This window comes from Antechinus flavipes, chromosome 2 (assembly GCF_016432865.1).
Source record: "Antechinus flavipes isolate AdamAnt ecotype Samford, QLD, Australia chromosome 2, AdamAnt_v2, whole genome shotgun sequence".
NCBI lineage: Eukaryota > Metazoa > Chordata > Mammalia > Dasyuromorphia > Dasyuridae > Antechinus > Antechinus flavipes.
This window is the reverse complement of record NC_067399.1, coordinates 235,313,800-235,339,772: the sequence shown is the minus strand read 5'-3', so window position 1 is coordinate 235,339,772 and position 25,973 is coordinate 235,313,800. Positions and strand designations below refer to the sequence as shown.

Genomic DNA, 25,973 nt, shown 5'->3' with positions numbered 1-25,973 from the left:
TAACATTATGGAATGAGTGTCAGAACTGGAAGAGACTTTAGAATGTAAGAATAATAATGATGACAATAATAGTAATTACATGTTATCTCATATGATCTTATAGCAACTAAACTGAGGCTGAGAGAACTAAAGTGATTAGCTCATAGTCACAAAGCTAGTAAATATCAGAGCTGAGATCCAAACCCAGTTTTCCTGTATCTCCAGTCCAGTTCACTTTCCATTATAGAGATTAGATTTGACTCAGCAAGGAAACAAGAAGTCCTAGAAAGATTTTCCAGAAGATCAAGAACTAGATGAAAATTGGGCTTTGTTTTTCTTGTTCTTTTAACTTACTTTTATTCTCCATCACAGACTTCCTCCATGTTTCATCTGTATAACCCCAATTCTTGAAGCTTTTGCCAGTAGTATATGAGCTCTGGCATAACCCCGGAAGATTGAAAGTCTTGGAGAATGAGCCCTATAATGGACCTACCATGTTGCCTCATGTCACTCAAGGCCCAGCCCAGCTAATTATAAAAAGACTACTTGAAGATTGGTCACCAGAGAATGATTTTTTGTTTGTTTGTTTATAATAAGCTGATGTAAAGGAGTGATGGTCTGAATTGTAGAGAAAGTGCCCAGATCAGTAAAATGGTGGACCTTTTGAAGTAACTAAATTCTACATAAGGGTTTTAAGTTTTAAATACACTTCCCACATACTACCTCATTCGAACCTCACAGCAATTCCATGTAGTAAACAAGGGCAGGGATTATCATTCCCCATTTTACAAGTGGGAAACTAAACTCAGAAAGGAAGTGCCGTGTCCCAAGGTTAGCCCCAAGAGATGTTTCCTAGGTCCCCGTTCTCATGCTACTTACCCAGCTGACTTTCTCTCAAGGGCCACGGCCCTCTTTTTCCTCCCAGTCCTGAAGGCCCCAGTGGTTATGAGTGCTGGGACTGTGGGGGCCAGAGAAAGAACAGGACTGAATGAGTAACTGCCCCCAACCAGGGCTCCTGAAGTACAACAGAGAAGTATCTGCAGAAGTACTGAGGCTAGTCCAATTTGGCATTTAATCCATTAAAAAAATAATAACAATCCAAAGTCTAGGCTCACCATTCCTCCCACCAGCAAGCAGGTTTTTAATCAGCACAGGTGCAAAGGAGACAGGAGGAGGGAGATGATCTGAGAGCCATTTTATAGGAGGTTGGTGAATTCTTCCAAAAGCTCAAAATGGTTTCAGTACATCATAGGGGCTGCAATAGGTAAAAGACCCAAAGTAGCTATTAGAGGAAGTGTCTTTAAGAAAGACAATGTTAAATGCCATCTCTGCAGTAGAGTTTGATTTCTATGGTTAGCTCATTGGAGCAAAACTTTAATGATAGATTAAAAACTGAAGGTTTTTCCATCATTAGGGAATTGCTAAACAAGTTGTGGTATATGATTGTGATGGAATACTACTATGCTAAAAGAAATGATGAGCTGTCTGATTTAAAGAAAGCAAAGAAAGACATGCAGGAAATAATGAAGAGTGAAATGAGCAGGACCATGAAAACATTGTATACAGTAATAGCAATATTGTATAAAGAACAACTATAAACAACTAAGTTATTATGAGTACTGCAAATACTCAAATCAATTACAAAGGACCTACAAAGGAAGATGCTATCCATCTCCAGAGAAAGAACTGACAAAAAGAAGTATGTATAGTATGGTTTTATATATATATTTATAAATCTGTGTCAAACTATGACCTCTAATGCAGGATGGAGAGAGAGACAGGGAGACAGTTTGGAATTTAAAATGTTATAAAGAAAATTAAATATTAAAAAAATATATTTAGTGCTTAATATTATTGTACTAATAGCCTAAATCAGATTGCTTACTGTCTTAGAGAAGGAAAGGAAGGAAAAAAAAATTGTAATTCAAAACATACAAAAATGAATGTTGGAAACTATCTTTACATGTAATTGGAAAAAAATAATAAGTTGGGGGAAAGGGAAAAAAGATTTAATTCTAGAAAGAACCTTAAAATCCATCTGGCCCTATAATCACACATTTTACAGAAGAGTTAGAATGGATTTAGACCTTAGAACATAGAGTTGGAAAGAAACTTTAAAAGTCATCTGGTCCACCTCTGATTTTAGAATCAAGTAATCCTAGAGGGTAGAGTCAAGATGGTCAAATAAAGGTCGAGTCAGATAGACCAAGATTCAGAAGCTAAGGGATTTGCCCAAAAGTCAAACAAAGCCAGTGTTCATTCTATCACAATTCACTGTGAATGCCACAAGGCAGTAACTGAATCATATCCAAACTTTGTGCCTCTCCTAGTACACAATTTTCTAGCTGTGATCTCTCCTGCTTCTTTTTACTACTTAATAATATAAGTGAGTCATATTAGACTAGAGCAAGCTGAATTTAGGACAGTCTTGTCCCCAATCTATCTGCCTTGTATAAAACTTAAATGCAGGCTACAATTGATGTCATTTTTCAATTTGTAATTTTTTTCTTCCATTCAAAGTAATCTCATTTTAGGGGTACAGAACTCATATTTGGCTCTCAGGCATGAAGGATGTCAATGGATGGAGATACAGCTGAGGGAATCTTGGATGATCACTTACTCAGAGTGTTGTGGAGAGAAATTCTGTTCAGGTAAAAGTTGGACATTAATGATTCTGAGTTTCTTTCTAACCAAAGATATGTTAGAATAAGCTCAAACAGGCTTCTGAAAGCTAACATAAATTTTCAGTGTGAGCCTTTACACATCAGAAATCAGAAAATATTACATTTCAAGGCTTGATTTATTGTTTTGTTGATTGTCTCACATTAAAGAAGTTCACAAAGAAGGAGATTCCTTCTATAGTGCAGGGTAACATCTTCTTTGCAACTTAGGATGTTAAAAAGTTAGTCAGAGCCCTGAAAATGCTTACCCAGGAACACATAGCCAGTATGTGATATACCTAGAAGTAGAATCAGGTCTTCTTGACTCTTGAGTAAAGACTATTTTTGAGAGAGAAAAGAGGGGGGTTAGAAAGGGAAGGAGTGGAAAAGGGAGGGGGAGAGGAAGAAGGAAAGGGAGAAAGAAAGGGAAAAGGAGAGGGAGAGGGGGAGGAAAAGGAAAAAAAGAGAGCTTCAAAATTTTATTGGGCAGGTAAAACTAGAAGACATTAGAACTGAGATTCTAGAGATTCATTTGCCTGCACTGTCCTCCAGATCTATCTTAGAATAGAAAGACCTCTGGACTTGGAGTCAGTCCCAGCTTTGCCATTTACTAGATGTACGTCTCAAGATAAGTCAATTTCCAGACCTACATCTATAGGTTTCTACATCTATAAAATGAGAGAATTTGATCATTCTTTCCTAAGATCACTAAGAGCCCTTTCAGTACTATTATACTGTTTATATGTTATATAAGTTCTGTTTTTGCTCTATACTTCTATATTCTAGGGATCTTCCCAAGTCTAAAATTCCATTTGCCCTCAGGGTTGATAATAATGGTAATAATAATGGCTCACATTTATATAGTGCTATTATTTTACTAGGTCCTTACTGTAGCAGGCAGGCAAGAAGTAAAATGTATCAAGAACTAGATTGAGAGTCAATCTGAGTTCAAATCTTGATTCAGATACTTGTTCACTATGTGATCTATCTCAATCTCAGTTTCCTCATATTTAGAGTGAGAATGATAAAAGCACCTACTTTACAGGCTTGTTGTGAGGATCAAGGGGATAAGATAAGTAAAGTGCTGTATTAATGCATGCTATTCATATTAATGATTCTATGAGATAAGTGCTATTCCTACCTCTATTTGAGAAAGTAGGATGAAAGGATAAGTGATTTGAACAAGGTCACAGAGCTATTTCATTTCCAGCCTTCCTGAATTCAAGTTCATCACTCTATTCACTATCAATCACTTAATAAATAAGCATTTATTAAGTTCCTACTATATGCCAGGCACTATGCTGAGAGATGGGGATACAAAAAGATACAAAGGACAGCCCATGCCCTTAAGGAACTTGCAATCTAGGAGATAACAAGCAAACAAATATACAGAAAGCAAGCTTGATAGAGGGTTAATTGGAAATAATTAAAAAAGAAAAGGTATTAGAATTAAGAGGAGTTAGGGAAGGCTTCCTGTGGAAGGTGGGATTTTAGTTGGGATTTAAAGGAAGCCCAGGGAGATTGGTGACCATTATACCCTGTTATCTCCCCAGACCCTTAGGACTTTTTGAAAGTTTCCCCAACTTGTTGTTTTAGAAAAGATTTGACTCTACATCTTGCCTCTTTGGCCCATTTCTAGCACTCACTCAGGGCCTGTTTGCACTCCACACCCTCATCACTCCAGTATTCCACACAACCAGCCCTCTCTTCCAGTGCAGGGCACGGACCACCGCCATTCCTTGGCTCTCTTAGAACTTCTCTCCTTCGAACTCGAAAAGTGACAGTGCAGGGTTCAATACACCGGCTCCAACCACTCCACTCTGACACCACGCAGGTCACAGCTGTAAGAACAAACAGAGTTTCATGGTGTGACTCTCCCATCCCTTCCAGACCTTTCCAGACCTTTCCAGACCTTTCTCTGACTTCTGAGCCAAATTAATCCCCAGAGAGGATTATGCAGTGATGGAAAAAATACTGCGTTCCAAGTCCTCCCTCCATTACTAACTGATCTGGCAGGTCACTTAAATTTTTTATGTCACTGTTTTTCAGTTTGTAAATCAAGCATAACAATGCATATCTCACTGAAATATTGAGATAATCAAGTGAGATAACAAATGAGAAGTTTAGATGGTATAAAATGAAATATATACAAAATTAAAACATTAATTATAATTTTTATCACCTATGAAACACAAAATCTCAGTTGGAAAGGATCTCAGAGGTAATCTAATCCAAACATATCTAAACAAGTGGAAGGGAAGTAAAACTAGGGACCCAACTGACCTCTCCCAAATTCCCATTCAAACAATGTTAAAACAATGCCTCAAAATGAATTCTGAAGTAGCAGAACCAGCAATAGGATGAGTGAAACAATTTTCTAGTCCAAAACAATTTAGAAGGTTGGCAGGAAAGTTCTGTCTCGGATCCCATCCAAGCAAGTCAAGAGCAGGTTGTGGAGATGACTGAATCAGTGGGGGTGTCTGAATTCTCAGCTCTCATCCCACAGATTGTGAGGTTAGATAACTGATCAGAAGGAGATTCCAAGGGCACTGGAACAGGATCCTATTACATTGCCCATAATTAATTCTGGGTCAAAGTTCCAAGGTAAGTTAGAGGAGAGACCCTGGTCAAAGTTTCATAGAGGAAAAGAAGATTTTGCTCACGCACAAACCAAAACATAAGTCAGAAGAAGGATAACCACATCTCTGCTTAGATCATACCACTTTGGAAGAACTGAAAACTTACAGACCTTCAGAACTAGCTCTAAAAACAGCAGCACAAAAAACCTGAAGTTTTGGACAGTGCCCCCTTCATCCCAAGAACAGAACCCAATTTTAACATAAAGTTAAAAATCAAGAAATAGTCTGGAAAAATGAGCAACCTCCCTTCAAACCTTACAATAGAAGATTACAATAGTAACAGGGAAGATCAAAACACAAACTCAGAAGAAGACACTATCAAAACAGCTACATGCAAAATATCAAAAAAAAACTGTGAATTGGTTTCAGGCCTCCCCAAAAAACATAATTCCTGAAAGAACTAAAAAAGGATCTTAAAAATTAAATAAGAGATGTTTTTCAAGGTCCTACTTACTTCATTCCTTATTAGTTTATGTCTTTCTAAATTTCTTGAGATTATTTTTTCATTTCTCATAATACTGTATAATATTATCTCATATTTATACATCACACTTTGTTTAGTCATTCCTTGATTAAAGATTAAATTGATTATTTGTAAATTAAAAGACATTGATTTAAAGGGCATTTGCATTGGGGAAAAAAAGAAATTTAATAAGAGAGGGGATGGAAAAATTAATAAGATGGAAAATTGAAAAAAGAAAAGAGAGTGATGCAAGAAAAGCATAAAAAAAAAAATCTACAACTTGGTAAAAGAGGAACAAAAAAATTCATTGAGGTCCCCTCTGGCTTTAAATTCTAAGACCTCCAGAGGTATTGCATTTTACTTCAAAAATTTCTTCCTTCTCTAAATCTATGATCCATAAACCAGTAGTTCAACCCACTACTCTACGTCCTGCCTTCTTGGGTCAATCACCAGAAATCAAATCCCTCTTTCTACATAAGAGCCCTTCAAATACTTGATAACTCTCACGTTTTGCTTGAGCCTTCTCTTCCCCAGGGTAAACTTCAACCAGTGCTCTTAATACTATTGTTTCTATTAACTAAACCCTAGCTCACAAGAATCATTATGACCATCAAAGTTGGAAAAGATTTTAGAAATCAAGTAGGCCAACAATGATCCCTGCTTTCCCCCCAAAGACATTTTACAGATAGGGAATCTCAGACAACTTAAGAAGTATCCCAGGTTACACAATGAGTGAGTGGCCAAGGGGTGGCTCTCAGTCAGACTCAATTCTCCTCCCTATTCATTCAGCACTATTTTCTGAGCATTTTCATCTATGGATTCAAAATAGGGTTAATAACAATACCTATCTCCCAGAGTTGTGAAATATATGTAAAGTGTTTAGCAGAGTGCCTGGTATATAGTAGGTTATATAGTAAGTTTAATAAATACTGACTTCATCTAAACAAAAATCTTTGCAAATGCTGGGTCCTAAACTGATAACAGTCTGAAGGCCCTAAACATTTCAGCCCCAGCACTACAGGGAGATGTCTAGGCTCCAGACCAGATGTGTATTTACCTTCTTGCAGCTTCCAAATAAGAAGCTGCATTGATCCTGGGGCTAGTGAGGAAATTCTTTATTTCCTTCTCTGCAAGATGAGAATCATAAATAAGTCATCATCATTGCTATATTCATATAGTATTTTACAAACCACTTTCCTCATAATTCTGAGAGGCAGGTAGTTTCACAAAGTTTTATCTTTACTCCCATTTTGCAGATGAGAAAATGGAAACTCAGAAAGAGGAAGTCATTTCCCTCAAGTTCTGTTACTGTCAAGTAGCTGAGCCAAAACCCCAATTCACATCTCCCGAGTCTAAGTTAGTGCTCATTTCACTGAACCAAATCAGAATGCTAAAGCTGATGGAGATTACTTACTTTCTATAACCTAAAGTGTTCTAGAAATGTGAATTATCCTTATTATTGCTAAAGTATCTTAGAGTTAATCTACTCCAACTTCCTCATTTTACAGATATGAAAACTAAATCACACGAAGCATTAGTGAGAGAGCAGAGACTAGAACTCATAACTTCAGCCTCCCAGTCCAAATATTTTACTCCTCATACCAAAATCCAGCTTTTTAATTTTATTTTCTAGGCAAAAATTCACAAGGAACATACATATTCTGATTATTTGTGTAATGGTCAACTCAAAAGACCATTAATCAGCTGAAATGCTATGATTTCTCAGCTGTGACTGTCTGCAGCCTGGACACCCCAGCATTTAGCCATTTGTCGAGCTTCCAAAATTAGTGTAATTCTCAAAGATTTCCATGGAAGCAGCTTTATTGTTCAGTGAGCTGCAACTATTAGCAAAGTAAATGGCATTACCCCAGTATATCAGAAAAGCTCTAGACTGGAAGTCACAAGATTGGGTTTTTAGTCTTGGCTTTGCCACTAACTTACTCTGTGATCTCAGATAATTCCTTCCTCCACCCAACCCCCAACTCCCCAGCCCACCTTAGGCCAACAGTTTTTCATTTCCATCCTTAGTAAAATTAAGAGAAAGAACTAGAAGGGCTGTAACAAAGCTTCCAGATAAGAACAATAGTCACAATTCTATAGCATTTAAGGTTTATAAACTATTTTCCCCAAAATAGGAATAGCAATGCTATCTAATAGGAAAGCAATGTAAATCATTTGAGAGGAAAAATCTGAATCTCAGAAATGATTCATTCAAGGTAACAAAGCTATTGGGTGGTGGAGGCAGGAAACAAAATCAGATTTCCTTGGTGCAGAAGCAATATTCTTTCCACTACACTGTGCTGCTGCTTCTCTGAAAGTTAATCATTCTGAAACAAGTTTAAGTTCACATATAGACACAGGTCTCAGGTTCAATCATTCTGAAACAAGTTTAAATTCACATATAGACACACAGGTACCTTGAAGATCACCCATTCCAGGTCCTTTATTTAAAAAAAAAAAAAAAACCAGCAAGGAAACTGAGGCTTCAGCAGAGTAGGAATTGTGTAGTACTATAGAAAGAACACTGCACCTGGAGTCACAGAACCTGAGCTAGAATTTTGGTTTTTTCATGTAGTGGCTGAGTGAACTCGGTCAAGTTTCTTTGAACCTCAATAAAATGAAGAGAGAGTACTAGGTGATCTTTAAGATCCCTTCCCACAGGAAATCTATGGACTTTTGATCCTCTGTCTTGTCCACAAATATCTATGGGAATCAGGAAGGACTTTTGAATGAGGTGACATTGAAATCTATCCTTGAAAGGTAGCCAAAGATCCCAAGAGACTGAGGTGAGGAGAAAGCTTTCTAGGCATGAAAAGAAAAGGAATCAGGAGATAAATGGTATATACAGAGAACAGGAAGTAGGCCAATTTGCTTGTGGGGAAAAAATGTGAAGCAGAATAATATTTAATCTGCCTGGAAAAATAGACTGAAGCCAGAATGTGATGGGCTTTATTTGACAAACAAAAAGTTTGCATTTTATCCCATAGGCAACAAGAAACCACTGAAATTTTTGAGTAGGAGAGTGACATGATCAAAACTGTGTTTTAAAAATATTGATTTGACAGCTATATGGAGAATGGAGTGAAGAGAAGAGAGCCAGGGAAACTAATTAGGCACTATTACTAACCTAGGTAAGAGGCAATGAGCACCTGGACTAGGGTTGTGGCTGTGAAAAAAAGAGAGGGAGGAAGGAAGGAAGGAAGAGAGAGAGGAAAAGAGAGAGAGAGAGAGAAAGAGAGAGAGAGAGAGAGAGAGAAAGAGAAAAAGGAAGGAAGAAAAAAGAAAGAAAGAAAGAAAGAAAGAAAGAAAGAAAGAAAGAAAGAAAGAAAGAAAGAAAGAGAGGAGAGAGGAGAGGGGAAGAGGAAGCAAACAGGAAGAAAAACAGATTTGAGAGATGCTAAGGAAGTAGAAGCAAGACTTCAAAACTGATTGACTGTGGAAGGGTGAATGAGAGTAGAGAGTTTAGGATGGCTCCTAAATTTCTCATCCGGATAAGTGGAAGAATAGTAGCGTCCTTGAACAAAAAAAGAAAATGAGAATGGCTGGGTTTAGGAAATAATTGAATTAGTTCTGTTTTGGATTTGTTTATGTCTATGGAGCATCCAGATGGAAATGTCCAGCAGGTAGTTAGAGAGCCAGAAATGGAGCTCAGGGAGAGGTATGAACTAGCTATGGAGATGTGAGCATCACCCACATAGAGAGTTAAATTCATGTTAGTTAAGGACACCATTGAGAAAGAGTAGAAAAAGAAAAAGAAAATAACCCAGGATAGAATCCTGGAGCACACCCACAGATATGAAAAAGGACACAAGTGATTAATACACAAAGTAGACTGAGAAATACAAATCTGTTAGATAAGATAAAAACCACAACCAAGTAATGTCATGAAAACTCAGGTGAGGCAGAAGGAGAGGATTATTTATAATGTCTAATATTAATAAGAAGTCATTCCCTGGGGGCAGCTGGATGGCGTAGTGGATAGAGCACCGGCCCTGAAGTCAGGAGGACCTGAGTTCAAATCCGATCTCAGACACTTCACACTTCCTAGCTGTGTGACCCTGGGCAAGTCACTTAACCCCAATTGCCTCAGAAAAAAAAAAAAAAAAAAAAAAAAAGAAGTCATTCTCTAACAGAATCTATTCTAATATGAGAGATTCTATTCTAATATAATCCATTCCTCTTATGGCAAGAGACTAATATTACTGAGGGGAAGAAAGTTGATTTCAAAATGTAAATTCACCACAAATTCATCTACATACCTGTAAAGGGGGAAATGAAACTATTAACTCTATAAAAATTGCCTCACATACAAAGAACTTAGGGAGTGGACCATGTCATAGCAAAAAAATATATATATATATAACACTAGGTGGCAGTATTTCAGAAAAAAATAGTGTATATATAATTTATGTAAAACTGTACATAACCTTTATATAGAGTATCTATTAATACATTGTTTCCCTAGTAGAAACTACTTACTTAAACTTAGCAGCAATAGTTCCTGAACACCTTGAGTTAAAGCAAGCCAGCCTGCCCAGGTTACCCAGATAACATTATGGCATCTGAGTTAATTGGAGCCCAGAAGAGCTTAGTCCCTCCTCTGTCACTATGTAACTTTCTCTTATGTACAAACTGTAACTATGAAACTTTGCTCTGGTCTCTGGGCTTCAGTTTGCTCATCTGAAAAATAAGTGAGTTGGATGGACTCTGTGATTGCAAAGACCCTTGGCAGCTCTGCCATTTCTTGTTTTAAAGGTCTCTTCCAATTTTGACATTCTCCAACCTAAGGCCCTCCCAGATCTCACCATCGGTGATTTGACCTCTACAACTTTATCTTCCACAAACCTTTACATTTAACCTTCTGCTCTAATTGGATGAGTGTAGCCCAGAGAAATTTGTGCCTCAAGATTAAAGGAAGCTGAAGGAGGTGGCAACTTCGGTGTTTGGGGGCAATGTTTATGATAAGATTTACTCCCACTGACCAAATCTTTTCTGCTTAGATTTAGAGCTGTTCTGACAATGAGACTTGACTAAAAAACCCTGCATTCTCAGCATCTCAGTCATTCAAGTGACAGTGTGGGGAAAAGAGGGAAAGGGAAGGACATTGTCATGCAACATCTCAGTCTCAGTTTCACTGTCTGTAAAATAGACATAATAGTAGCACTTACCTCTTAGGGTTGTAAGAATCAAATGTGATGATGTATGTAAAGCACTTTGTAAGACCTTAAAGCATCATATAAATGTTAGCTATCATTGTGATCATTATTGATACCTGTTACAATTTAAATTACCTGCTATAAAAGAAAAAAAAATCTTTTTAAAAATCACAGCTCTTTCTAGTTAAATTGTTTTGGATCAATATCTAGATCATCCTAGGAGAAAAGACTTACCAATAGATAGGGGAAATATCACAGGCGAGAAATAATCCTTGATTTTGGGAATAATAGAAAGAAAGCAGTACTGGGAAGACTAGTCTGTTTCACACAGAAAGAGATTTCAGAAGGGAAAATCTATTACATTGGGTTGGGAAAACCTTGTTTTATGTGTAGGTAATTTGGTGGATTTTTTTCTTCCTTTTTTGAATTGTGTGGATTTTTTATTTGTAAGCCTATAAGTTTGAATGAGTGTTGATTGATGTCCCCCTAATTTTTTTTTTGGTCATTTGTCCAGGGTATATGGTAGCTTAAAGTTTTGTCCTTTAAAATTATTGTTTCCAATTGAGACTCTTCCTGAATGGTCCAACTATTATTTCACTATAACGTTGATATTGTGGTATAGTAAGAACCAAGATGTATGCTGTCTCAAAAAAGTATGGCATAATAGATAATGTGCTGGACCTAAAATCAGGAAGACATGGATTGAAACCCACCTCAGATATTTACTAGTTGTATGAGCCTTGACAAATCACTTTACCTCTTATCTTCAATATCTTCTATAAAATGAAAATAACAACACCTAATTCACAGGGTTTCTGGGAGGATCAAATATTCTCAAATGTAAATTTGTAAAGCAGTTTTTCAAACCTTAAAATGTTACATAAAGGACAGTTATTATTTAAGGGCAGCATGGCACAGGAGAAAGAAAGTATTCTTGGATTCAGGAAGACCTAAGCACAAACCTCTTTCTAACACTGAGTAGCCTGTATAATCAAAAGGAAGATGCTTAATTCCTCAAGGCTCTGAGCAACTAAGATTTTAAGTTACATCCAAGTGACTGGTCTATATCAATATATCAACAGGGGTGGTTTCCACACTGGGTATTTCTGACACTCATGAAATCACTATTCCGGGCAAATATATATATTTTATATGTGTATATATAAGGCAGTGGAATTTTAAATTGAGACAGAAAATTGGAAAAATGGTTGAAAATATGCCCTCCAAAAGATACTGAACTGGGCATAACCTTTGACCTTGTGACACCACTACAAGGTCTATACTCCCCAAGAGATTAAAAAAAAGGAAAGAGAAAAATCACACATTTTTGTTTATATATTTATGGCAACTTTTTTCATGTTGGCAAATAACTGGCAACTAATGGGAAGACCATCAGTTGGAAAATGGGCAGTACCAGTGAAATGAGCAGAACCAGGAGATCATTATACACTTCCACAACGATATTGTATGAGGACATATTTTGATGGAAGTGGATTTCTTTGACAAAGAGACCTAACTGAGTTTCAGTTGATAAATGACGGACAAAAGCAGCTACACCCAAAGAAAGAACACTGGGAAACGAATGTGAACTATCTGCATTTTTGTTTTTCTTCCCGGGTTATTTATACCTTCTGAATCCAATTCTCCCTATGCAACAAGAGAACTGTTGGGTTCTGCAAACATATATTGTATCTAGGATATACTGCAACATATCCAACATATAAAGGACTGCTTGCCATCTAGGGGAGGGGATGGAGGGAGGGAGGGGAAAAAAATTAGAACAGAAACGAGTGCAAAGGATAATGCTGTAAAAAAAAAAATTACCCTGGCATGGATTCTGTCACTATAAAGTAATTATTAAATAAAAATTAAAAAAAAAAGAAAAAAGAAAATGGGCAGTACCAATTATGGTACATACATATAATGAAATACAATTGTATTATAAGGAAAATGAGAAAGATGGCCTCAGAGAAATCTAGGAAAGCTTGTATGAATCAATAATGCAAAGGGGAGTAAGGAGAACCAGGAGAACAATTTATATAATAATATCAACATTGTAAAAAAAAATGTTTTTAAAGCCTTGAGAATTCTGATCAATGCAATGATTAATCATGATTCAAAAGCCTAATGGTGAAGAATGTTGCCCACCCACTGACAAAGAAATATGGACTAGGGGCAGCTACACAGTGCAGTAAATAGAGCACCAGCCTGAAGTCAGGAAGACCTGAGTTCAAATCTGGCATCAGACACTTAACACTTCCTAGCTGTGTGACCCTGGGCAAGTCACTTAACCCCAATTACCTCAGCAAAAAAAAAAAAAGACATATGGACTAAAAATGCAGAATGACAATGATGATAAGAAGTATAGTTAATATTTATACAGTGCCTACCAGACAAATTCTTTTTTATTTAATTTTTAATTTATGTAAGCATGTCCATAACATAATACAATAGAAAAGATGATTGCACATAAAACTTCAACTCTATTATTTATAACTAGCTATTCCTTTTAAATATACTACAAAACTATCATATAAATTTCTTTTTTTCTTCCTTTTCCTCCTCCCTAGAAATGCCCACCATTAGATACCAATTAGTGTGTGTGTGTATGTGTGTGTGTATGTGTGTATACATACATATATATATATATATGTGTGTGTGTGTGTGTGTGTGTAAAGTTATTCTACATCTCCTGTTTATCAGTTTTTTCTCTGGATGCAAATAGATTTTTTTCTTCATATATCCTTTATAGTTAATCTGGGTATTTATAATAGGCAAAATAACTTATTCACCCAAAGTCATTCTTAAAACAATATTGCTATTTGTATATACTAAGCTTCAAGAATTGTTCTAAGTGCTTTACAAACATCAGTTTATTTGATCCTCATAGCCTTAAGAGATTGGTAATATTCTTCTACCACTTCATAGATGAGAAAACTAAGACAAATAGAAATTAAGTAACTTATCTACATCTAGTAAGTATATGAGGCCAAGTTTGAACTCAGTTCTTCTTAACTCCAAGTCTAGCACTCTATCCACTGCTTCTGTGTGAATGAGACTCATAGTTTTTGGACTTGGCCAAAATGGGAATTTGTTTTTCATAATTTCAACAATTATGTATAATTGTTACATCTTCTTTTCTGTGGCTAGGAGGAGAAGAAAGCTGAAGGAAAAAATTACTTGTTTTTTTTTTATTTAATAATAACTTTATATTGACAGAATCCATGCCAGGGTAATTTTTTTACAACATTATCCCTTGCACTCGCTTCTGTTCCAATTTTTCCCCTTCCTCCCTCCACCCCCTCCCCTAGATGGCAAGCAGTCCTATATATGTTAGATATGTTGCAGTATATCCTAGGTACAATAAAAAATTACTTGTTAATTGAAAAAACAAAAATAATTTTAAATTTAAATTTAAATTTAAAAAAGAAAGTTGTATATTCTAGTGGCAGTGGAAGTTCACCAGGCACTGTTAATTTCAGGGTTATCCATTGAATGCTATGATAAAGCTATTCTGGAAAGAGTGCTCAAAAAGGAGGATGAAACAATGTTCATTCATTCTCTTGCCAATTACTGGATACAGAACAACACTCCAGTATCCCCAAAGAGATAAAAGTTGAAGAGGATATCTGGAAATTAGTTGCTAGACCCCCTATGGAAGACAAGAACTTGGCAAGAAAACTTAAAACTTTCCTGGGGAGAGGGAGATGGATGAAAGATGAAGTGAGGAATCTGCTTAAAAGGATAACAAACTAGCCAGTGCAAAGACAAAGTATTCACTATATAAAGATAAGAGCCTTTTTTTCCATCTCCCCGCCAAACTTTCCAGGTTCTATTTGTGGCTCAACTATCCTTCTAATCACTCACATTAACAGTTGAAAAATCATCTTCAACTCTTCTCCCTCCCTCATCCCCCATATCCACACTTGTTGATTCTACTTCCACAATATCTCTTGGTACCCATTTATCTCCATTAGTGTGGACACCACATAGAGTTCAGGAACTCATACTTCCCTCCTCTACAGTACAATAGTCTCTTCATTGGAATCCCAGCTACTAATCTGGATCTCTTTCTAATCCATCCCCCATATAGATGCTAAATTATCTTCCTAAAGCACAAGTTTAAGCTTGACGATTTCCTGTCCCAAAACTTTGGGGGCTACCTATTGCCTTTAGGATTAAAAAAAAAAAAAACTTGAGTTTGACATTTAAAGTCCTTCACAATCTGGCTTCCAATTACTTTCCAAATTTATTACACATCACTTATCTTCATGCACAACATAAAGTACATGTTTGGTTCCCTAAATTCAAAACACTGCCTCCATGTTTTTGCACAAGCTGTCCACTTTGCTTAAAATCTTCAAGATGTTCTAGATGTTATCTACCATAAGAAAATTGCCACCATTGTTAAGTCTCTCAATGAGCTCACTTGTAGGTGTAAAATGAGAAAAACTAGATAGACAAGCATTAAAAGGGGGGGGGGGAATTTCACTCTTTTGATACAATTTGGAGGTAGTTATGACAAGAAATATAAATGAGTTTTTAGGGACTAGTTCACATGTGCACTGGTGCTGGTTTCTCACATCCAAGTGTTACACACTGATGCTAGCCTTGAAGGCTTGTGAACAATCTTATTTCAGAAGAACAATGCAATAGGAATATCTAAGAGCATTTCCCTATAATATGGGTTAAAACTACTTCTCCTTCTTCTCTACTGTAACTTGGATGAGCCTTTCCCAAAAGGAAATAGAGCTTCCCTGATGCAGCTTCCTAGCTATCTAAGGGCATAAAACTTGCCGGCCAAAAGGAATGGATTTTGCTCTAATGATGTATTTCTGAAGATCACACAACACATAATATCTTCTTTCATCATATCATACCCTGATGACCAGAAACTTTTCCATAAGGAGACCAGGGAGTCATGTCTAGAGAAACTGAGTCCCTATATCTTTGTTAAATATTCTTGCTATGTTAGAGCAAAGTAAATCTCCTTTGTTAACCATTCAGTGCCTTAAGAGTATCGTGTTTTGTTCTAACATTCAACCTAAATTAAGAGATTGTTGGCACTGAGGATCTTCCAACAAATAGACATCAAAAGCTTATTGCATTTTCTAGTTAGGAATTTACTGAGAGGGAGACTCATTATCCCATGCACATTTTGGCATTCTTGGCTTTGAAGTAGGTTTTTGCTAATAAGTTCTAAGAATATGTATGTGACCAGTGCCAAATTGGATGCTGCCTGCCAGAGATGGGCAGAAGCGTTAGGCAACTCTGAGTTCAGGGTGTACTATCAGCCAGGAAAAAAGAACATGAATGCAGATGAAGCCTTGTCCTGTAAGCCACCTGACTTTGAAGCTATAATAATCACAGAATGGGATAAAGGTGATTTGTGACACTCAGAGAGACTGCTATCACATACATGAATACGTGACTCTAGTCAAACTAAAGGAAAGTTGTCATTTTCTTTTTATGTCATGAGCCTCTTGGGCAATCTTAAATTAAAGCTGCTCAACATAAAATGGGCAGCTAGGTGACACATTGGATTGAACACTGGGCTTGGAATCAGAAAGATTCATCTTCATCCATTCAAATCTGCCCTCATACAATTACTAATTGTGTGATCCTGGTTAGGTTACTTCACCCTGTTTGCCTCAGTTTCCTCAACTGTAAAATGAATTGGAGAAGGAAATGGAAAACCACTCCAGTATCTTTGTTGAGAAAACCTTTAATAGGGTCACAAATAGTCCTTCATGACTGAATAACAACAACAATATTATATGCTAATTTACATGTGTTTGTTATAAATATCAGAGTATAACTCCCCTGAAAATTTTCAGGTCTAGCAAATTTTTACTGAAGAAAGTAGTAATGTAGTAGCTAGCATTTCTATAACACTTTAAGTTTTTCTAAGTCATCTTATATATATCATCTCATTTGATCCTCAAAAAAAAAAAAATCCATTGAAATAGGTGCTATCATTATCCCCATTTTATAAATGAGGAAATAAAGGCCAAAACAATTTAAGTGACTTGCCAAAGACCATACAGCTAATCCAAATCTTGAGTCTTTCCGGCTCCAAGACTAGCACTCTTACCCACTGAGCCACCTATCTATCCCTAGAGATGTAAAGAAAGGATATCACTTAAGGTTTGGGGAAATGTATCAGGGCAGACAAAGGACACGTTCTGAACCAGAGATGGCTTTGGGACAAAGAGGGTATTCATCTATCAAAAGTGATATCCCAGGAATTCCCAATTGTGAAGCTTTGACCCACATCTCTACCTGTAAAGGCAGAAAGCAAAAAAGATGGAGAAGGTCATGGTGAAAAGAAAAAATGGCTGTGGTCATATACCAGTGTGAGTTCTTTATAACCACCCTGAGATGAGTAGGGATGATCTGTCTTGTGGGATCCTATTGGAGTAAAAGTCATATCAAAGGAGGTAAAAGCCATTACAAAGACACAGGGTCCAGCAAATAACCTTGTGTGTATCTGGGAACCTAATTCAAACTAACCAACATATGATCTGAACATATAACCACCTGCATTGGCCTTGCACCCCAGTTCTAAAACTAGGTCTAGTACTGAACAGTAAATCAAAACACTGGTCAAAACATACTAATATATGCAATGACATTAGCCCTTTCTCCCTTTAATTTCTATAATAACCCTGAGGCTTTTTCAGAGCCTCTGTGGAGATCCATTAAATTTGTCTGGTGGTTACCCCAGACAGTCTCTATGTAAGTAACCTACGTGATTATTAAAGGACTTTTATGATATACTGGACTTCCCCACTTCTTTTTTTCACTATCAATTTGTCCCTTTGGCAGGTGGGTACTCCTTGGTTGGAAGGGAGGCTCTGAAATCTCTTAGTTGGGGAGCTCCTATTCTTGGAATGGGCCAGAGAAATTAATTCAATGGTTGACCTGTTCCGGGCAATGGAGACATTGATGGGACCCCAAATCTAACCCATTTGAACAAAACCTGGAGATTACTGCATCTGCTTGATTTCTAAGCTACTTCCTCTTTTCTTTTGGACTTGTGGGAGTAGGGAAATCCAGGTAGATAGAAGCCAAGAAATGGTTGCTATGAAAAGTGTATAAGAAGGGAAGGGAATATTACTGTATCAGGTCAGTATAAATGAACTATGTGTGTGTCATGTTTAGGCTAGGATCTACATCACTAAAAATCTGTTCAGGTCATGGCTGTTAATTTTCACTTCCTCCTCCCTTTCCCTACATCTCCTAAAAGCACAAGAGATTGTTATTCCTCTCAAGGCTTGTGAAACATTTATCCTTTTATGTTAAAAGTTTATTTTGTATCTTGAGCAGATATGATAAACCTATTGGTCAATGAAACTACCCCCCCAAAAAAAAATCCAAAATCACTTAAGACTTTAATTATGAAATAACATCTGTGAGTAGAGTTTGTGGCAAATTCTACTCCCTTCCTTGTTTCCTCTAGATTGAGAACCACTTTGAGTAGCTCAACAAGGCAAGCTTGGACACTTAGAACCCTAGATTTGAATGCTAAGATCATGGAAGAGAGGGAAGAAATTACTTTTTGAATTGATGGTACCTACTGCAATTTTAGACAGTCTGTGGCAAATGTCTTTTAAGCTATCTGCTTGCTACTCCTTAATATTATTACAGTTTTCCTAATAAAACTGTAGATGATTACAATCTATAATTCAAGTGATTTAACAACAGCTAAACCAAGCAAGAGAAGGGAATTGCCAATGGGTAAAGTAAGAGAAACAAGTGATAAAAAATCTTAGAATTTGGGAATAGATAGAAGAGGTTGGTGCTGAGAAATCTGTAGACTACCCATCCACACAGAACACTTGGCATATGTGGGAGTCTGCAACAATTAGGGAGGGCAGATCCTTAAGTCATTTTCATCCTCACTTTACATTTAACACAATACCTAACAAGGATAAATTTTTTTCATAAAGATATATATGGTGGAAAGAGTGCTGGATTCATAATCAAACCACCTAATCCCAGCTCTTTTTCCTTGGTAAAACAAGATAAGGAGTCCCTTCTATCTCTAACAGTCTATATTTTATCTAAGTTCTAAATCTAACTAAAAAGTCCCTTTTAGTTCTAATGTTCTTTATTCTTGGATTATTTCTAGTTCTCACATTCTCTACTTTTCAAACCTCTTCTAACATTCTATATTCTAAACTCCCTCCCATTTCTAATGCTCTGATTCTATAAGTTGAATAGAATTTCCCACCACTGTAAATAAGAGATTTTGAATCATAGTTTCCTTGATTTTTTGGAACTCACAAAATTTTCAGTTCCTTGGCCTTGAGCCCCTAAAACAATTTCTGCTGAATCTGGGATTTGTTTATAAGCAGATGGAGATGTGCCAGCCCATAATAAAAAAGCTGGTTTTTGGTCCCACAGTCCTTTGGCACCTACTGTATAAAGCAGGACATAAATTGGGGCAAACAAAAGGAACAGAAGCTTTGATGAACACAAGGAATCATCTTTATCATCCCCCTCTCACCCACCCTCTTGCCCATCTCCTGCCACCCTGGTTTGAGCTCTTTATGCTCTAGAGAATGATGAAGTGTTGATAACATCAACTGGTTTTGTGGGCTCTAGGTCAGGAATGTGGGAACATTTTTCTGGCTCTTTACACAATATAACCACTGGTCCTTTCTCTCTATCTTCCCCCTCCTAGGGCCCCACAGCACTCCCTTTCTTTCCACTGGTGAATAACAATACACAAAGGCATTTCCCACTGGAAGGGAACTTAGACTAGAATATTAGAGCTGGAACGGACTTTAGAGTACAGAATGTCAAAGCTGAAAGGAACCTCATGAGGAATCTATAAACATAGATATTAGTCCTAGAAGAGACTGTGTAGGACATAGAAAATAAACAAATAGAAGTAAAAACAATTTGAAACTACAGACTGACTTCTCTCTGGGACTGGAATGGGACCTTTGGCCTCTATAGAACCCCTCAGGCTAAAGGCCTGTCCCTGAAAATGTGCCTCAATTCTCTTACCTGTAAAATGTATATAAGAATGCCAGGCAGAAGTAGTTATGATGCTCCTGAGTCCCTGAGGATCCACCCTTGCAGGTATGTGTGGGATGATTGCTGATGTGTGCCAGTTAGGTACAGGTACCAGATGTATACAGATAGAAGAGTCCTGCTGTTCTAGGCAGATGGTTTTCCAAGTATAGTCTAGAAGGGACCAGCCTGGTGATTTCATAATATTCAGAGAAGAGATGGAGATACCAGTATACATCTGGTACCGTTAGTGGGATTTAACATGGAATGAAATTCCCTCCCACCCTCTGCTTCCTTCTCACTCCCAAAAAAATACTTTCCCCCACTGATGACTAAAGTCTAATACAGTACTGTTAATTTCCTCTATTCTTTAGTTAATAATGTATTCCTGCTTTTGTCTATTTTAAAATGAAAATGTCACCAGAAAAGGTAACCTTATTATGTTAATACCTTAGAATTATGTTATGTCAGTGCTCCAGGGAATCCTAGAAATCATTTAGTTCCACCCCCTCATTTTACAGAAGATAAACCCGATTTTCACCAAGAGGAAGTGACTTGTCCAACATTATAGAGTGAATCTGGAATAACACTGAATTTAGGTCTTCTGATTCTTCTCAAGGCTAAAATGTCAAAGTTGTATGGGACCTTAATGATCATCTAGTCAAATCCACTCATTTTACAGATGGGGAAACTGAAGCTTAGAAATAGGAAGGATATTGATTCCTAAGATCACACGAGAGTTAGGGGCAGAAACAGAGCCAGAATCTAGTCTTCTGACTCCTCATCTAGGATTCTTATCACTATAGCATAATATATCAGTATTAAAGTAGAGAAAAATTATCACGATTCCAAATCTAGTCAAGCCCTAAAAAAGCAAAGATGAAAATTCTAATATTGCAAAGAAAAAAAAAAGCAGAAACAGCATTTCTAATGACCAAGAATTAAAGCATTACCTCAATGCCTCAACTTTCTGTGTCTGCCTCATTTTTTTTTTTAAGTGGAGGTGAATAAAATAACTTTTTACCCTAAAGAATTTCTACATCTATAAGAAATTGGAATAAGCATTCACTTAAATCATGCTTCATGAACACACATTATTAATACAGATGATAGTGTTGGTTGTGGTGTTAATGGTTTTAATAAGGTAGTGGTAGGGATGGTGATGGTTTGAGTTCTATTATTTCTAGTCACTTGGGAAGTTATACTGGCAATGGCCAATAACTTCCAGTAAAGGTGGCTTTCCAGACACCACCATGAAGGTCCTGTGAAAGAGGTTAGGAATAAGGGAAAGTTAGACCAAAGGCCAAGTACAAAGTCCCACCTTTCATGGCCTTCTGCTGTCTCAGCATCCCCTTTACAGATACCCCAATTCCTTTTGGTTTTTCCTTCCCCTGCCTAAAATCCATTACTATTTACCAGGTTCAGAGACTCTCCCCCTCCCCAGTCCTAATCTTTAACCTTTCAGAACCTTATTCCTAATTAGGACCCCTCTATCCCAGACCCTCTCTCCACTTCCACTGACCCCTTTATATCTTCATCCATGATTTTGGGGCAAATAGGTTCATCTTCTTGGGCCTCAATTCCCTCATTTACCTAATGAGGGGGTTAAACTAGATGACCATTTAAATCCCTAACCTCTCGATTTAGGCTTCTGCTTTCCTTTTTCCCCACTTCCGAGCCTCTCTGCAGTTTCGAGCCTTCCTCCCTCCCCCGCTCAGATCTACTTCTTTGCTCCTACGTTCCCACCCCAGGCTCACTCACCCTCCACCCGCGCCATTCCCGAGTCCCTGTGGACCGCCCACGCCCACCCTCCCTTGCTCATCCGGCTCCCACCTGGGCAGGCACTCCCATAATCTGGGCAGCAGTCCCCTGCTCCGCTGCATGCCTGGTCGCAGTAGCAGGGATGGGGCTCCAGAGAGAGACCTGCCTCTGTCCAGCCCCGGGAAACGCACGTCAAGTCCCGGCCCGGACAGCAGCGACCGAGATCGGCACAGCCAGCTTGGACCCCTGGAATCACTCCCAGAGCCAGGACCCAGACCCAGGCCAGTATGGCACTATGGGCCATATCCTAAGGAATCCCACGCCTGCCGGACAATCCTAGGGAAGGATGGGAAAGGGAAAAGGAGGGGCAAGTCACTCAGGCGGGCCACAGGTTTCCTCCCTGGGCTGGAACCAAAGTCAGACTACCTCCCCGGGTCCAGATTCGTACGTAGTCCTGTACGCAGATACTCTGATGCTTCCCCTCACTCCCTCCCCTCCATATCTTCTACTTCTGCAGAAAAGGAATAACCTGTAAGGAACTGGAGCGTACTGGGGATGAGGGGTAGAGGAAGGGAGGAGACACCTCCTCTTCCAGGAACCTCAGGATCACAGGGGTTAGCACAAGCTTCTAGAGATCTATTCCTACCCTCTCATCTCATTGGTGTTAACTGTAAAATAAATCCTGATGCAGAATCTTCCTACAGTGATGTAACTGCATCTGACGGGACAACTTCTAGACTTAGTGCCTGAAGCACACATAAAATCATATAGCCAATATGTGTCAGAAACCGGATTTCACCAGCTCTTCTTCAGTCCACGCTAGCTCTGTTTCCACTACAACATTCAGCCTCTCTCATGAAGAGTCATAAAATATTAGGGCTGAAAGAGACCTTTAGGATCCTTTAGCTCAGGGATTCCAAAGTGTCACTGGTCATTTGGGCAAGGAGACCTGTGGACCCTTCATCAGAATAACACATAAATAAAAGACATGCAGTTACAAAAGAAACTAAATCTAGTGAAATGCCATTATCAAACTATTGTGAGGGTTTCTGTTTCTGTTTTGTTTTATTTTGTTTTGTTTTAAGCAAGGCCAAAAATCTAGCCTAACTAACAAATCTAGCCTAACCTGCTCATTTGACAAGTGTGGAAATAAATTTCAACCCAATACACTTTCCCAGTTCTACCAGACACTCCATTTTAGTTCCTATTTCCTTCTTTCTCCCAGCTGCAAAACTCCACCCCAAATACAGATACCTAAATCAAATCTGCTCTAATGCCGAGAAAGAGAGAGAGAGAGAGGAGAGAGAGAGAGAGAGAGAGAGAGAGAGAGAGAGAGAGAGAGAGAGAGAGAGAGAGGAGGGAGGAAGGGAAGAAGAGGGAGAGGGAAAGGGAGAAGGAGAGAGAGAGAGGAAAACACCTGTTATCTCCTCCACTTCTGTCCACATATTTTCCCAGGTCAATATTATGTTTTTCCTTTCTCACTCTCATTCAGTACTCTGAATTGTCCTCCACTTTGGGGCCTGTGAACTTAAAGGAACACACACACACACACACACACACACACACACACACACACACACTTACTTACTTCAAGAAGTCCCAGGCACTCACCAACACTTTTCTAACCAGGGATATCTTGGGGACTTGGCATGGAAAGTAGGACCAGTTAGTAATCTGAGCTTTCTTATTCCCTGAGGTTCAGGCAGGAAGGACTTAATCAATTCTAGCCAAATTCAGGGAGATAAACTCTAGCAGCCCTGGGGAGGGAAATGAAGCTGCAGAGGAGGTTTCTGATAGGCTATAGATAGGGCTTTGCTGAGCTGTATTTTTTTTCCTGCTCATCCAGGAAACAAAAAGGGTAATGAGAGTTTCTATGGTAGGTTGCCAATGAGACAGCCTTGGATTCTAAGGGCAACTCCCCCTCCTATGCCTCCTTTTTTTCATACCTAACAGACTCAGAGTTCTAATCAGGCCAGATACTGGGGGTAGAGGGGAGAATAAAGAGGGCAGGTTGATGAAAGAGAAAGGAGCTTTTAGCTTAATATTTTTTTTCTTTTTTGCTGAGGCAATTGGAGTTAAATGACTTGCCCAGGATCACACAGCTAGGAAGTGTTAAGTGTCTGAGGTTAAGTCCTCTTAACTTCAAGGCTGGTGCTCTATCCACTGCCCTACCTAGCTGCCCCTTAATTAAACATTTTGAAAAAGACTGCTCCTTGAGACTTACAAAAACTGATGCTAAGTGAAATGAGAAGAGTCAGATCATTATACATGGCAACAACAATACTGCATAATGATAAATTCTGAGGGACATCACTGTCTTCAACAATGAGAGGATCCAATTCAGTTCCAATTGATCTGTAATGAGCAGAACCAGTTACACCCAGAAAAAGAACACTGGGAAATGAGTATGGACCACAATATATGGACCATTCTTTCTGTTATTGTTTGCTTGCATTTTTGTTTTTTCTTCTCAGGTTATTTTTACCTTCTTTCTAAATCTGATCTTTCTTGTGCAACAAAATAACTGTATAAATATATATACATATATTGTATTTAACATATACTTTAACATATTTAACATGAATGGGACTACCTGTCATCTAGGGGAGGAGGTGGAGGGAGAGAGGGGAAAAGTTGAAACAGAAAGTTTTGCAAGGGTCAATGATGAAAAATTACCCATGCATATATTTTGTATATAAAAAGCTATAATAAAAATATATATTAAAAAAAAGACTACTACTTGAAAAAATAGATTTCCAGTAGAGACAAGATGACATCCTTTTCCATGGTATCTGAATTATCTTTATATCTGTTTATGAGGAAAAACTTCTTCCCTCCCAATCAGACAGAATTTACTGAGCATCAATACACAACACCTCCACAGAACGAAGTATCCAACCAACATGCAGGAGGCTCTTTCAGGACTTCAGTAGCTGATCATATAAGGCAGAGACAGGAAGCAAGGCAAACCAGCTTCTTATTGAATTCCATGTAATAGCAAATAATTTAAGACAGGCAAGAATCCCCTGAGGTCTCTGGCCTCAGTTTCCTTCCCTGTGTAGAAAAAAAGTATAATAATTAGATTCTCAGATTTGAAACCAGATGGTCCATGCCTCTCATTTTACGGATAAGCAAACTGAAGCCTGAGGTAAGTGAAGAAACTACAGGTAGGGCTAGAGGTACTCGAAGTAGACTGGCAGGTTAAGACTTTAATCCCATTGTTATTCTATGATGCCACAGTATACTTAATGGCTGTGTGACCATGAGCAAATCATAATCTTTCTGAACCTAAATTTCCAAGTGAGTAAAATACAATTTGCCTCATAGGGTTATTGTAAGGAAAGAGTTTTGTAATTTTAAAATGCTTGTAAATGTTAGTTATAAAGTGTCATAAAGTGACTAAAGGGGAAGCAGGCCATTGAATCTACCTGAAAGGATGATTCACTTGACTGCCTTAAAAATTCTCTAGGTTTTCTTATCTTGCTTCCATCCTTATCCACCCACCAAGTTTTCGGTAGCAGACCATCTGGTGACCCAGTTCTCAGCTGATCTCCCTCAGCAGTCCCCTATGTGAGGGGCTTGGAACTGGGGAGGGGGGAATTTGGCAAGTAACATGTCTATTCCTCACTAAGTTACACAAAGATTCTGGAAACCTAATCCCATTGAACTTATTATGGATGGTATAAAAATTGTTTCCACAGGATTCCCTGCCTTACTGGGATACTGTGTGGAAAAGAAAATAAATAGAGATAGAATGTAATCCCTGCATAAGTCACTAGATAGTGACTGAAGTTCAGGCTGCCCGGGCTCAGCTTCAATCCCTCTCAAAACATGCAAATATGTCTTGACTACCCAGGACCTCTGCTCAAATGCCGGATTTCATTTAAGCTGCCAGAGTTTCCAGTCTGATCATTTTGGGTTGGGGAGAGAACAGAACAAGCTGAATTTCCTGAAGCTTTCAATCTCCTAGTGCCTTCACTCAGGTTTTTTCTTGGCTTGCTTAGCCTAAAATTGAAAATATAAAGATTACGGTAAATTATTTGGCTTGGACCCCCAATTACCATTAAGATTTTTGTCTCCTCAACTCTGAGTGACCCCAAAAGAACTATGCACTCACAATATAGATTAGAATACACTTACTGAATGGAACTGAAAATAAAAGAATATAACATTAAAACTCCCAAAGGCCTGGGTATAACCATTCCAATAAAGCTCTAAAATTTCCACTGCTCAGCAACAGCTACTCTGGTAAAGTCTTGGTCCTCAGTTCTACATTCATTCAGGGAACAGA

At 38.0% G+C, this 25,973-nt stretch overlaps 1 protein-coding gene across 4 annotated transcripts in view; it reads right to left on the bottom strand.

Moving 5' to 3' along the window:
• Window positions 1-23,535, bottom strand: part of LOC127548893 (somatomedin-B and thrombospondin type-1 domain-containing protein-like) — a 29,334-nt gene extending 5,799 nt beyond the window's left edge. Inside the window, exons 1-5 of one of the 4 annotated variants that reach the window (XM_051976555.1) lie at window positions 23,271-23,504; window positions 21,755-22,018; window positions 19,916-20,110; window positions 4,286-4,480; window positions 859-937 (exon numbers count right to left, since the gene is read on the bottom strand). In XM_051976555.1, the coding sequence (XP_051832515.1) occupies window positions 859-937; window positions 4,286-4,480; window positions 19,916-20,110; window positions 21,755-21,986 (701 nt within the window). In that variant the 5' untranslated portion in view covers window positions 21,987-22,018; window positions 23,271-23,504. Of the gene's footprint in view, window positions 1-858; window positions 938-4,285; window positions 4,481-19,915; window positions 20,111-21,754; window positions 22,019-23,270 lie in introns of all 4 variants that reach the window. The other 3 variants (XM_051976554.1, XM_051976557.1, XM_051976556.1) reach the window with 3 other exon arrangements.
• Window positions 23,536-25,973: the final 2,438 nt, after the last annotated feature.